General features: G+C 40.4%; 1 protein-coding gene across 1 annotated transcript in view; it reads right to left on the reverse strand.

Moving 5' to 3' along the window:
• Nucleotides 1-11,863, reverse strand: part of CENPF (centromere protein F) — a 50,004-nt gene extending 38,141 nt beyond the window's left edge. Inside the window, exons 1-7 of the mRNA XM_016224645.2 lie at nt 11,769-11,863; nt 9,322-9,524; nt 8,379-8,575; nt 4,878-4,999; nt 3,886-3,977; nt 1,927-2,218; nt 582-784 (exon numbers count right to left, since the gene is read on the reverse strand). Coding sequence (XP_016080131.2) covers nt 582-784; nt 1,927-2,218; nt 3,886-3,977; nt 4,878-4,999; nt 8,379-8,575; nt 9,322-9,483 — 1,068 coding nt within the window. The 5' untranslated portion in view covers nt 9,484-9,524; nt 11,769-11,863. The remainder of the gene's footprint in view (nt 1-581; nt 785-1,926; nt 2,219-3,885; nt 3,978-4,877; nt 5,000-8,378; nt 8,576-9,321; nt 9,525-11,768) is intronic.
• Between the last annotated feature and the right edge of the window lie 3,466 nt (nt 11,864-15,329).

Raw genomic sequence — 15,329 nt, forward strand, 5'->3', positions numbered from 1 at the left:
TCTAACTCCATCCCCAGGTCTAGTACAGCGCCTGACACAGTAGGCAGTCTATAAATACTTGTCAAATAAGTCAGTGAATGAATGAATAATAGAAAAAAGAGAAGACTAGAGAGAGAGGTTGGAGCCAAACCAACAACCCACTCGCACCAAAAAAAACAACCACCCTCAAATAACAGGCCTTAATTGGAGCATTAGGATTAAATGGATACTGAATCCCAAGAGTAGATCAATTACATTCTATCATAATTCCTAAATGTCTTTCAAAGCTCCATTACTTTAAGTCTCTTATATGGGCCAGAAACTATGGCAGGTGCTGTGTATACATAATTATTCTTCACCTTCTGGGATATAAGAGATAAAGGACTCGTCAAGTCCCTGGGATGGGAAAACGGGCAGTCCAGAACTGACCCCTGATCTACCCAACTCTAAAAGAACTTACCAGTTCAAGGACATCAATATTGCCTAGAATATATTAATAAGGTTCATTACATCATTTATTTTATAAATTTAAGTGTAAAGTACGATTCCCAAAGAACTGCATAGAGTGGAGGTTTTTCAGTAACTCGTGGAAAGTCAAGTACCTTGGCTGATGCTTGGTCATACTGTGCTGTCGTTCTCACTAGTTCATCCCTACTTTTATTCAAAGCTTTCTCTTTTTCATTTAATTCCATCTTTGCTTTCTCCAGTTGGAGCTGTAGTTCTTGCCATTTATTTACTTGGCCTTTCATTTCTTTTTCTTGTCCTTGCAGACGTAATTCCAACTCAGCAATCTTGCTCCTTAGCTCTTAAATCACAAACAAAATCCACACTTCAATTAACATATACTTTTCACAAAAAATGTACAACTCAACTCAGAATATATCATTTATGTCACTCTGCTCTGAAATCTTTAGTGAGACAAATATAAGTCAATTCACATTAAACACAGAAGCAACTTTAATTGGATTTAATTTCAATGTTTAGTTTTTATTGTTATTTATATTCAAATATCCTACAGAAGGCAGGAAAAACAAATTTTCTTGTTATCACAGAAACACTTGGTGAAGAAAATGCTTTTCTAAAATTGGGAGCATTATCTGATCAAGGCTGCAAAAAGTGCATCACTCATAACACCCTTATTTAAATTACCACTTGGTTTTACACACTGGCAGACTAGTATTTGTTTTGTGATCTTATCAATGCAAGTCAGTGATAAGCAGTGAAAAATTCACCCTCCCATACCCTTGGGTAGCTTTACCTTCAGCAAAGATCAAGACAGTGTGAACCTCCTATACTGCCAAAATTAACAATAATTTTTTCTCATTTTACCCCCACATACACACAATATTGGTTCCAATGGCATTGGCAGTGTGACAGCTCTCACCAGTGAACACTGACGGTGATTTTCAATATATCATAGCATTGGAAATTATTGTAGTCTGCAGAGTGGATTCCAAAACACCACCTGGTACCCTTGGCTGTCAGCTGCAGCATGGTACAGCAGCCAAGGTTACAGGTTTGCTCCCATATGGACAAGCTGGCAGCCCAGAGCAAAGCTGTTCTGCAGACACATGCCACACCTCTGGCCCACACTGGCCAGAACACAGGCCTGTTTCAAGGAGCACAAAAGGAGCCAGACAAGAAGTGTGGGGAGTGTCAACTGTAACCAATACACTGGTCTTACTTCTAGAAAGACAAGTCAAAGCCATTCATCCTACTTTTAAAGGCTTTGGCGTCCCAGCTTTTTAGTACAAATAAAGGTACGCTCCAAAATTGTGGTACCTTTACTCATTAATCACAAAGACAGTATTTAACATCACCCAACAGGTAAGCTCGCCACTGATGTGTCTAACAAAACATTAAGCACTTTCGAAGACTAAAAATGTCTGGAATCGCCTCTAAAATTATCTCAGGAAAATTTAAACTTGATTCAACTCAAAAAATTACCTTGATTCTGGGCTTTTAATTGATCCAGAAGATGAGAATTGCTAGAATTATCACAGAAGCTGCTATTAGCATCTCTTTTCCCTACTTGTAAAGTTGATCTGCTCGGAGTCACTTCCTGTTCCCCAGAAAAGTAAGATGCAGAGAAATCTCTCCTAACCGGAGTTTGCAGAGCACTAGAAGAAAGACGGCTTGGGGTCTTGTCTTGTTGCCAGGAGAACACAGACGACGAGGCCTGGTGTCGGGCAATGTCCCTGTGATTCATGGTGTTTTGTGGAATAGCCGGGCTCACTTTCTGTTAAGAGAGAAACTCTTTAGAGCCCTATAGAAATCATAATATTCAAGACTACTTATTTTCAAATAGAACATAAAGCCGTGGCAAGAGGTCAGCATCTCCACTGGGTACCAAGAAAGAACATCCATCAAGTCAAGGGAACCATTGAGTCCTGATACCCAGTGAGATTTTCTAATGGTCAGACTTCAGCATTGAAGGGTTAACCAGTGCTACTGAGGCCCAATCTATTCCACATGGGCTCAGTTTTTACATTTCATCTACCTCCCTCAAATGCTCCATTAAACACATGAGTATCACTGCAATTTTGAATTCTGAAATTTGATTTTTTTTTTGGCTGTCCTTAGTCATACACTGCTTCCCCCCCCCAATAGTAGCTTTGCACAAAGAGAATTAAAATCAATATTAACCTAAAGAACTCTTTCAAGAATCTCACTCTTCACTCTCCCAAAAATGTCCCAAAAAGGTATTTTATGTTATATAAAATACATCTATGGATTTTTCTAATGCTTTGAATTATTTTCTTCTTTCCACCCCCACTCTGACAAATAAAGACATAGCTGTAAATGCTACACTTCCTTTTTTACAGCAAGTGCTTTTCTTGCCACAGGGAGAGGTTTAATGTTTATGGACACGCCCATTCCTCCACAGAATAACTCTGGGAACCAAGGTCAGGGGCAGAATTGGTCCCCTAATACCTGAACTGGATAATGAAGCATATGGTATTTCTAGGCCAAACCAGAGAATTATTGTTTAATTTTTATTCATCTTGATAAGTAATGCCGTTGTCACATATGAAAATCCTGGTGACTCCGAAACAAGGGTGAAAGACACAAATTAAAATTGTTAAACCCCTAATGCATACTTTTGATCCTCAATATTTAAGTTATCTGCATATAAATTTGACATTCAACCTCAACTGTTTGAAAAACTGTGGCATCTTATCAAGTTCTTATGGTTAGCGGAAATACAGTACACTATTAAGTGCCAAAACAGACTTTTCTAAGCAAATAATATCTTGTGAGCAAAAATGGTGAAGGAAAATTCTATAGGTACCAGTATTTTCAGAGTCAGTCCCTAAACTAGAAGCTGGGGTTTCTAAAACATAAAGTTTGTTTAATATTTAAGCAAATCTCTTTATCGACCTCTCTCTGCTCATTTACACATATCAAAATGAAGTTTAAAACCCTTGTCAGCAACTTACTTAAAAGAATTGGGGAGATTATTAAAAATTCTCCTCTGAAATAAACATTTTGGAAATAAGGATCCTCAAACCCCACATCCCTGGCAGTAATCACCAGTCCTTCAGAAGGAAATACGAAGCCATTTCCTCCAGGTGACAACACCAGTGTCAGGAATGACTCTGGTCCTACCCTTTCCAAAGATGTTTCTTATCATTAGCTCTTAATAGGGAAATAAATATATTACTAGTTTCCTGGAATCCAGCGAACACTTAATGTTTATGGATACAGTAATCTCCCCACTCTATTCACTCTTCACCTATTTTTAAATTAGGAAATATCACAACCAATGAGCCAGGAACTTTATTTTCTCGATGTAAGAGAAATGCACCAGCTCTCCATGAAGCAGATTTCTATAACCTTGTTCTAGCCTATAGCAAAATAATTCTTCAACTGCATACTCTCTTATAAGGCCCACAATTAACTTACTTTTGCCTGCAGAGCTTTCACCTCTGCCTCTAATCTTTTTCGTTCTTCAACCTCTTTATCATATTTTTCTTTTAGATCTTCATATTTGGAACCTAAACACAGACAAGGAGATAACAGTTTTACTTTGACCACTGTTTTCATGAAGGAATTCACAGATCAATAATAATTGCAACAGGTAGTTGAGCAATGAGTATCTCAGTACACCAGAAAGAACACTTTAGTTAGGGTAACAGATACTGATTAAATTACTCAAACATCAAAATCCATGGAAACACAGGTGTTTTGAAAATTCTGAAACTTAATTCTTTTGAAACACACCATAGAAAACTAAAGTGAAAAGTGTAAGCCAGCCAACAAGTCTGCATACCTGACTGTGTTTCTTCAGAAATTTAGAAGCTGGCAAAAGTAAAGACATTGAAGTCTTAAGGTCCTTAAAAATGGCTACAAGAAATTTTAACGATGGGATGCATTATCATAAAAACAAGCTAATTTTTTAAAGCTTCATTATAATTACTTCTAAAACTTGGTGAAATTTCTACATTAGTAAAAAATAAAATAAAAATCTTTAAGCCCTGGCCAGCGTAGCTCAGTTGGAGCATTGTCCTAAACACTGAAAGGTGGCAGGTTTGATTTCCTTTCAGGGCACATACCGGAGCTGTGGATTCAATCCCTGGTGGGGGTGTACAGGAGACAACCAGCCGACGTTTCTCTCTCACATCAGTGTTTCTCTCTCTCTCCCTTCCTCTCTCTAAAATCAATAAAAAGCACATTCTCAAGTAAGGGGAAAAAAATTTTTTTTTTAAGTAAAAAGGCTTATTAACATAATGGCTCAATATAGTTGAACAGATAAACAAATGCATATGTCATAGCAAGTAACTGCATTTTTTTAATGCCCAGATTAGAAAGTGAATTCAGTGTTGAATTAATTTATTTTTTTGCAGGGTTGAAATCTCAATAAGAGAACTATTTACAATGAAGGGAAAAATCCTTACCACTATAATAATGGCTCGGTGTTAGTGGAGCTGCAAACATTTTTTGTGGTGTGTTGCATGGATTCAGAGAGACATCTGCAGACTGTGCAGCCTGTTGGCTTCTTTCAAGTTCAGATTTACACCTGTTAGAAAGGGACCCAAGAGGATGCCAAATCAAAGCAAAAGCTGCGGAAGACCAACACCACACGTTCCCAGAGAGTAATGACCTTACAAAACCCGCCTCTAAGAATCCTTACCACTTCCTTTACCCAACAGACATTTAGTAAAAACTGGCTTATGTGACAGACATAAACTCAGTCTAGTTAGGGAAACAGAAACCAATAATTAAAATGTCATAAAAGCTATAATGAAGATCTATAATACCTACTATAGTACAAGGAAGAGTTGGGAGGCTGGGGATACACTCCAAGTAAATTTTATATTCTAAGCCAAAGAAAGACACAGGGATATAAAGGAACCCAGAATTTCAGAAACAAGAAAAATTGGTATCCCTGAAGCATGGGCTGACATCACAAAACTGGACAGCATAATTTATATTATCAAGTCGTGACAAAAGCATAGACTTGATATACGTACCATGTACTTTAAGACATTTTTTAAAAAGATATAAAAGTCAAGTTCACATAATGCAGAAACATATGGCTGAAAACAGTTGCAAAGAAATGGGGGGAGTAAGCTACATATTGTATGTATGTACAGAATACCCCTAGCACTTAAGTTCTGAGCAACTTTCAGAATCAAGCAACCTAAGTTAAAATTAAGCTGTTTTCAATTCTCGCAAGTCCCTAATGTCTCTGATCTTAGCTTAACAGAGAAATATAATGAACATCATCCTATCAGAACGGCTAATGACAATGCACCAGTCTCTTAGCCAGGGACACATTCCTCAAAGCAGAGAGTGAAGAAAGTGTCTCAGAGCCCTAGCTCCCCCAGCCCCAGCTTCAATCTGGGAAGAAGCAATGTATGAGCTGAAAATTACTACTCAGCAAATCAGATCATCACATTGGAACTCACAGCAGGTAACAGTGCTATCCAATAGAAATGTTCCATTAACATGAAAAAAGTAGTAAGAAATGTGAATTTCACCTTAATATTTAACTTGATGTTTTCAAAATACTGTCCTTTCAACTTGTAATCAATAAAATATTAATAAGATATTTTGTGTTATTTTACTAAATTTCAGAACTTGGAGCACATTTCAATTTGCAGGAGCCACATTTCAAGTGCTCAAAAGCCACTTGTAGCCAGTGGCTACCATTTTGGACAATGGAGGTCTATCTACAGACTACCAAATGTGTCACAAGGTTAGTAATTCTAGAGATGAATTTTGAAGAACCTTGAAAAATAGGTGTTTCTTTTCCCTCTCAAATTCACATCTTACCCCCTTTTCCCTATCCTCTTATTTAAAAAAAAAAAAAAGTTCATTTATTTTAAATATTAAATAAAAGTATATCCTGCTATTATTTTCATAAACCTTTGTTTCTCCTTTTCTTAAAGAGAAAAACACGAACCACCACCACACACAAAAAAAAGCACAAAATTAAGCTGTTTTCTAAGTTTAGCTACACAAGATTGCCGATATTCAAGTTTTTGATCAACATTTCAAATGGTTCAACCTAACTTTGTCAGGACTTTCCTGAAATGTAATCAGTGGCCACTGATGGAGAAAATAAGTTCCTGCCCTGCACTTGACAGTTACCAGTGAGAATTTAAAAACTATATTGAATAGTTTTGTGGTCTAGTTTTTATACTCAACAGTTTTTATACTACAGAAAACTATATTTTTAATAATTGTTAGTCTAAAGTTTATATAGTTTATAAACTTTTAAAACATCTATATCCACATCACAGAAAAGAATATTTCTAAACTAAATGTGCTATGATGATGATGACAACTAATAACAATTGGTAATAATGATAATAATAATGCTAACATTTAAAAGTTGCTATGTGTCATGTAAGTACCCTGTGCACTGCATATCTACCAAACTATTGCTACCAAATGGCACTTAGCAATGAAATATAGAATTGTATACAAAAGTATCTGGTCCTAAGTGTTAAAAATACAAACATTTCTATGTAAATTATTAAAACCAGTATTTCTAAAACTAGCAGCCAAAATGTGCTTTCCAAAGAAATAATTACTCCAGTATACTGAGGTCAGCCTCCTACTTCCCTAACACCTGCTTTTCAAAACGAATGCCTATCTTTCATTCAACAAATATTTGAAGACCTACAACCGCCATTTGCTAAAGCTACAGTAATAAACAAAACTGACAAGATCCCCATTCGCATGGAGTTTGGGATAACAGGTGAGAAACAAGAAAACAAAAAACTCAACGAGCTCAAAGTTTATCATTCTAACATGCACCTTAAAGATAGGCACTTTCCTACATGGACAAAAGAAAATTTAAAAAAAGGTTTCTGAGACTAAAAAAACATCAACTAAATGCAATTTGGGATCCTGGAACAGAAAAAAAGGCATTACTGGAAAAACCATTCAAATTCTAATAAAGTCTGTAGTTAACAGTATTGAGTCAATGTTTATTTCTAGTTTTGTCATTGCACTTTGGTTATATAAGATGTTAACAAGTGTTTCTGTAACTTCAAAATAATTTTGTTTTTAATTTCTGGGTATGCATTTGCAGACTCAACAATGGAACAATTTCCTAAAGTACTTTTTGCTTTTAGCTTTTATCACACCTCGTTACTTTGGCAAAATTCCACTATCAGAACAAGAAGATTCCAATATTCATAAACTAGCAGTGTTTAGGTCCCACTAAATTTATTTTGATAATGCCTCGAGTTGTTTGGAGCATCTTTTGAATGGAAAAGTAGTAATAAGCACCTTTTTTTATTGCATAAATCTGACAATGAAATTGGCAAAATGACTAAGTAAGAGTCTGATCCCTCTCAGACGATCTCAGTAGGAACCTCTTTCCTGACTTTGCTTCCCTCCACCGCTTTCCAGCTCCAATTCCACGGCATTTAACCACTCTCTTCCCAATATCCTCAATCATTCCAGGTCTTCCATCCCATTGTCCTAGCCAAAAACAATCCTAAATCAATCCTCCTGTTCACCTTCACAGCATTTACATCCCAAATACTAAAGAAAAAAAAGAAAGAAATCATACAACTCTATAGATGGGTCCTACTATAAATTCCTGGTCTCCAAACTCCTGGGCCCAACAGTTCTCCTCAGCACAGTTTTGGTACTATTTATTATTGTATCACACAGTAACAGTGTGTCTGGCATATGAAGCTTAATAAAGATATGCTGAATGAATAAATGAAGGGAGCAACCATTTAACGAATTTATATTATACCGAGCTATGCAATGACAGGACTGAAGTATATGAGAATCAATTTTCCTTAGATTATGCTTTTTCCCACTGGAAAAAATACACTGCAATGTATAATTATTACATCATTCGAGGAAAAGAGAAATGCATCTGATGAATACACACAGACATCCATGTAAATACCATTCAAAAAAATTACCTTTTAAGTTCCTGTTCCAGTTTTTCTATCTGTTTCTTGCTTGAACTCAATTGTCCCTCTTGGAAATTCACTTGTGACTCCTTGACTTGAAGTTCATGGGAAATCTTCTGCTTGGCCTTCTCCAGATTTTCACATATTTCCATCAAGCTTTGATTCTCCCTTTTCAGGTTTGTGCCCTCCGTCTTTTCATTCTCAACCTAACAGGGATTGTTCAAAAGAAAAGGGTCTCTTACTTAGTGAACTTACCGAGCATGATTTGTAAATCTGAGCTTAGCACTGACGACTAATTTCCTGAGACAGGGCTGTAATAATCCGATGGCAATGCTTGATGAATGCAGATATTTAAATGGCCTCCCTTTAAAGCCTCTAGAGAGAAAAGTTCTACAAGGTCATGCATTACATCACCTTTGGTCAGGGCTACACGTACCATATCCATCCTAGAAAGAGAGGCTTTATAGTATGCTTTCAAGAATCAAAACACCAAAAATAAGCCCTCCAAATCTCCCTTAGCGATTCATTTTCAAGCTTGGCTGCTAAAGCCAGTTATTGTAAGAAACTGGAATATTCTCCCATTGGCAAAAGCATTTTAGAAGCACTAACTGTATCACCACGCTGTTGGTTAGTGAAGAGGTAAGAAAGAAGTGCTGGTCCTGAATAGAGAAGGTTTGGGAATATCACGTTGAAAAGCTCACCCTCAAAGGGTGGTAGCCATTTGGACCACAAAGTGTTCTATACTGGGCCCCTAAATATAAGCAGGTAAGCAGAAACAAGGACAGAGGATGGAGAAAACAAGGTTACTAAAATTAAAATGACTCAAAAAAGGAGAGGGGTCACTACCACCTAAAACAGCAAAATCATTTTTCTCTAAATGGAACAGACCAAGATGATGCAACTCATCCAAAGAACGAGGGTACAGCCGTGAACAGCAGCATTTCAGGGGTACCTTCTGTTTTTGCTTCTGCAGTGCAGCCTCCAGAGTTTCCAGCTGAAACTGCCTTTGCTGCCTTTCTTTCTTTAGCTTATCCAGCTGTCCTTCGAGCTCCTGAATTTTCTGAAGAGCCCTTGTGGGCAGCCCTTCTTTCCATTCTTCCAAAGCCCAGCTCATTTTGCTCCCCTTTCTTTGTTATTTAAACATCTGTAAAGAAACTGAAAAGAATAACCAGACTGTTAGTCTTACTACAGAGTAAAAGGAACAGTCAAATCTCAGAGACTAATGAGTCTACAGAACCACCTCTAAAAAATCAAGTTTGGAAACTCCCCATTTCAAAAGATAACAAAGCGAAACATCTGCCTTCCCCACCCTCTGACAGGTGACTACCAATAACTCCAACTGCGAAGTACATATTACGCTTGTTCGGCGTCCCCTTGCTTTCTGTCTTTATTTCTCCTTTTTGACACAGGTGCCCCCTCACCTTCCAATTTGTTGAATTAATGCATGAATGGCAAAGCTATTACTACAGATTAGTACTAGAATCACTGCAAAATGCAGTGAAGTCATGCTCTAGATGGACCTTGACCAGGGAACAGTGACCTTGGGCATGCATCATTTAACGGCTCTGGGCCTTGGTTTTCTCCTTTGCAAATGGCGATAATAATGGTGGCAATTTCCTAAAGCCAGGAACACGTTCTCACGTCTGTGTATCTGCCTATGGTACCAAGAGGGACCTCCTTCTAGGCCACATCTTAGGACTTTTAAATCAGCTGGGGGACAGGGAGAAAAAGCATAAAATTGTTCTTTATTCATTAACCTTTAGCACTTAAGTGAAAGACAAAAACATTCATTTTCCAGTTATTTTGATAACAGAGTGAGGATTTTTTTTACTAAATGAAGTCCAAAGCCATTTTAGTGTTTTATTTCAATCGACTTTATCAACGAAACTTTTTATCAGCATAACTAACAAATAGCTGATGAAAGTACTAAGAGTGATAAAAAAGATTCTCAATTTAAGAGAGAGAAGCAAAGGGCTGGGAAACCACCAAGATATCAAGCTCTGCAAAGCTGTGTTTTCTCTGCCTGTTTCATACTTTTGCTTCCAGATGTCAGTTCTCTGAACACAGCATCTTAAACTCTACTCCCATTTGCCCCAAAAACTCTTGAAGGGAGTCTCAAGCCACTCCACCAACAAAGGACAACTTAGGGTCCCAATAGGCTGCTCTGTCCCTTCCAATCTAGCTTGCTCATTCTGGGATGCGGGTAGGTACGCTAGAGGCACACACTGTAACTGACTGCCCTCAACAATTCTGCCAGCCACTGAAATCCTTACATCCAGACGCCATGGGTAACAAAATATAAATAGGAGCAATTTAGAAAGATGACAGAGATGAGGTTATGAAATACTCGAGGGAGGGTGGCCAGCTCAATGCTTTTCTATTTCAAAATCTAAGATACAGCTATAAAGAAGTGGTTAAAGCAACTCCCAGACCCAAGTTCATTTTGATGACAGCAGACTTCGGCTAAGGCACCAAGAATCTGTATGGAGCCATCGGGGAAAAAGAACCAAAAAATATATAAACCTCCAAAGAAAGATGTAAGGGGACAAAGGATGGGCGGAGAGGCGGGGGCGTGGTGAAGAAAGACCCTGGAAGTCACGGTTCCTGCAAAGAGGACTTGCAGGACTACGGTCCTTTGCAGAACATGCTCTTTCTGTCTCAGGTAAGTGGGGGACCCTCTTCATGCCCGAACCACCCAACCCCCTAAAGTGCCCGAGGAAGCTCTCGCTGTGTGACTCGTCCCACCCCAGCTCTGCCCGCCCGTTTGCTTGTTCGCACGCTTTCCCTTTATCAGAATCCCCCATTTCCACCAACAAACCCCAGCTCCCGCCCGCAGCGCCACCGCCGAGCCCCACAATAAAAACTGCCGACTCCTCCAGACCAAGCTCAAGGACAGGATTCACGACAACTACTTCTGGGTCCTCATAACAGAGCAGAGCCTGGCGCACGGGAGCGTCCAAATAAAGTGAAAGGCAGCCGAGAAAGGCTCTCGGGACTAACAATGAGCACGTCGACCCGCCGCCGCCCGGCCCCAAACCCAAGCTGGCATCTCCTCCGGGCCACAAAGGACCCGCGCGGCCACAGGTCAAATAGGAGGCACCGGCTCCGGTTACAGCAACTACCTGCTGATCTCCAGTTCTTTTACCTCACAGACCTGGAAAGGGACCCCCCCACACACAAAGTGCGAGTCCGTGGCCCAGCAGGGTCTCGGGACACTCGTGCGAGCACAGCTTTCCCGGGACCAGATTCTGCAGCCGGGTCGGGGGGGGGGGGGGACCGCGGCACCGTCACGGCCCCGGAGCGCTAGCCTACGGGCACCCCCGCCCAGGATCCTCGGGCAAAAAGCCAGCCGCTCCCCCACGCCCGCCGCGGGAGCCGGGACCCACGCAGGACGCTCACCTTGCCAGCCGGAAAGGGAAAAAAAAAAACACTCCTGAGAGAGCCGGTTCCGGCGCAGCCTCCGCGGCTGGGAGCCCAGATCCCGATTCAAACTGCCCGCGGCCGCCGCCCGTTTACGAGTCTCCCGCTTCCGGTCTCGGCCAAACTCTCCTCCAAGCCTATTGGTCGCCGCGAGCAGCGGTGGGCCAATCCGCTTCCGCGCACTCGGACCGCCACCTGTGATTGGTCCTTTCGGACGGATTTAAAAATCAAGCCCTCACCACGTGAGGTGCCGGAGTTACGGGGCTCTTTTGTTGTTGTTGCTGGGCCGGGGCGGGGGCGGGAGGCGGAGACCACGTGCTTTTGCCGGAGGAAGTTTTGAATGGAACCGCTTCTGCGGCAGAAGCGGAGGAACCCCGCGGCCGATTAGAGGGTGCGGCCTATCGCCGCTGGCCAGCCGGGGAGTGCTCTCTGGGGAGACACTTAATACTGCACATGCACTTCTACTTATTTATTAAATATATAGTTTAGGGCATAGATACTTGGGGCTATGCTAGCCATGCGTTCTTCATCTAGTGTCATTCTCTTTTTTTTTTAAAGTTAAGTGAGGCACATAGAAGCTGTGTCATTTGAAATTGAACCTGGATCATGCAGGACCTCTTAACTACTGTCCTTTATTGATCTTTTTTTTTTTAACTCCCTTTGATCACATTGTAAAGAGTGGTTGGGAACACTTGTTACCTGGAATTCCACAGGACAGTGAGGCCCGAAGAATCTCCAAAACGATGTCATCTCTCCTTTTTATGGAGCCCACTGTTCAGTGTGTGTTTATGTACTTGTTCTGTTTCCTTATTCAACTAAAAAGAAGCTGCTAAATAGAACCCAATTTAAATGCCACGTTCTTCATAAAACCTCCCTATTTTCACCCATCCCTTAGAAATAATTATTTCCTGGAACTATAATGCTTACACATTATATTTATATCTATGTCTGCCCTCCCCACACCAGACTCAAAAATTCCTGGAGAGTAAAATCTGTTTCTGTTCATCGTTGTGTCTCTTGTAACTCCCTATACTTCCCACATAGTGATTTAAAAATAAGACCATCTTGGGAGGTAAAACTACCTTGGGAGGGAGCAGACGGGGGAAAGAACTTTTATTGGACACTACCATGGTCAGTCTAGTATCTGGCCATTCTGGGATTCAAACCAAATTCTGACTCTAACACCTATTACAAACACAATTTTTCCCAGGTAATTATTCAACTGTATATTAGCTGCCTAAGGAAAACAGAAATAGAAAGGTTTGAATGAGAAATTTATATTTGCTATTCATACATTCATTCATTTAATAGATACCTATTGAGTGGCCACTCTATAGCTAAGCCTCGTGCTATGTTCTTCTGTAAAAACAGTGAAGAAATACATTCACTTCTTGAACAAGAGAATCATGTGATGGAGACTATTCTAGCAACTTCTGTGATATTTCTATATTTCAATTTTATTTATTTTTGAAATACAAGGAAAAGTTTATTTTAAAAGTCACAGAGGTAGAAGTGAGCCTTAGAAGGAGTGAGCCAGCTGGGCTGCGTGGACTCAGGAAACAAGTTACAGAGGCAAAAGAAGGGCCCTTGGAGCTTAGAGGGGAGAGAGGGAAAGGTGGAGAGAAAGAGAGAGAAAAGGTACTCATGTGCCTTGAGGGAAGAAGAGGGGGAAAGGTGCAGGTGTGCTCCAGAGAGAGTGCTCCTGGGGGAAAAAGGGGTGGGAAAAGGCAAAGGGCATGCTCGAGAGAGCAAGAGAGAGAGAGAGGCACCTGCCTGTACTTCAATTTTATGGTTTCCTTCTCTCTCTATTTCCCCCCCCCCAGTTTTGTTTATTGTTTTGTTTTAAGGACTGAAGGGGGTGAGTCCCGTCCAACCAAATGTGGAATGTCTTTTGAGAGTCCATTTTCGGCTCCCTGCCCTTCCCTGTTTTTAAAATCCACTCCCTCACTGAGCCAGTCCACTCTCTCTGGACGGTTCATCCACCATCTCTACTTCCTGCCTATGAATCAGTGCTCTTTGGTTCCAGCACCAGGCAAATGAATTAGACCAGCTGATACTGGCCAAGAATGGGGTGATAGAGCAGAGAGTTGATGAATATATGAGTCTGGACCTCAGGACCAGTTGTAACAACAGAGACCATAGTTTACTCCACTGACTTTCCTGTACAAAGTCTTTTTTAGAGATCGTGGCCATCGTGTTGAAGGTACAATGACAGAGTGAACTTGACACAGAAACAAGTGGATCTGAGCAGGGTGAGGTGTGATCTATAGCAAGTACTTTATATGACATCCTCTTGGCCCACCTTGATTGTAGCCACAGCTGTGGTAGGTAGATAGTTCTGTGTGGGCTCAGACTGGTTCCACCTCAAGAGCAAGCCATGGGTCACTTCAGCCCTTTCCGAAGCTGAGGGAGCCTGCTAGGCCAGTACACAACAACAGGCAGGAAGTCTGAGGGCAGTGATAGCTTCCAGGGGCAATCCTCAATGAATAGGGTCAGGAACTAGTGGATAAATAAATGCCTTGTGTTGCGTCTTTCACATGGGCTATTCTGAGAGACCCTGGAAGAAGCAAACCCCTGGCACCTGCTGCAACAGTTGTGAAAGAGCACCCTTCTACTGGCTGTTCCTCCTTCCCTGTCTCGCTCTCCCTTGGACCCACTTTGCTTCCTGGAATCATCATCCAACGAAACTTCCATCTAAGGGTTTATCTCCATTTCTGCTTTGAGGAGAACCCAAACTAAACAGAAAGTGTCATACACATATGATTTATTATTTTCAGCAAGTGAAAACTCCATCTTGATCTCCCAAATATATCAAAAGCTTCTGTTATGTAGATGGAACCTCAGCTACTACATCTGGGATATTAGAAGTGTAATTATAATAAATTTGCCTGGTACCAGTGGTTTTTAGATCAGGGGTTTCTGGTAGATAAGGATCATGCTTTTCATGCTTGTTTTGTGCATATCTGGACTTCTTTTGCCAAAAAAACCCCATGAACTTAACACATTCTTTAGGACAAGAATTTCGAAGCTCGAATATTACATATTCAACATATTAGTATGATTTTTAAGAAGTCAATTACAAAAAATGAATATTTGACATTTTGGTTTTTTTTTTTAATTGATTTGAGAGAGAGAAACATTAACGAACACACCCTGACCAGGGATCAAACTGCAACCTGAATACGTATCCTGTCCGGGAATCGAACCGGCAACCCTTTGGTGCACAGGACAACGCTCAACCAACTGAGCTGCACCAGCCAGGGCTATATGTCTTACATAAGTTGATAATAAACCATATGGACACTACTCAGTGATATGAACTAAATCACAAATTTAAAAAGCTTTTTCTATTCCCACCACTAGGTGATTCCCTCGGCCTTGGAAAATCTTAAAAATAACTACTGTCCCACACCCTGACTCACTACATTCTCTTTCTATCTCTCTCCCTCTGTCTCTCTCTTCCTTCAATGTAGCTAATGTTCTTGTTTACTTTCTTTTTAATGTAACATTTGTTTGTTTAAAGTAGAGAAAAACAACAAA

Source organism: Miniopterus natalensis, chromosome 19, assembly GCF_054644295.1.
Source record: "Miniopterus natalensis isolate mMinNat1 chromosome 19, mMinNat1.hap1, whole genome shotgun sequence".
Lineage (NCBI taxonomy): Eukaryota > Metazoa > Chordata > Mammalia > Chiroptera > Miniopteridae > Miniopterus > Miniopterus natalensis.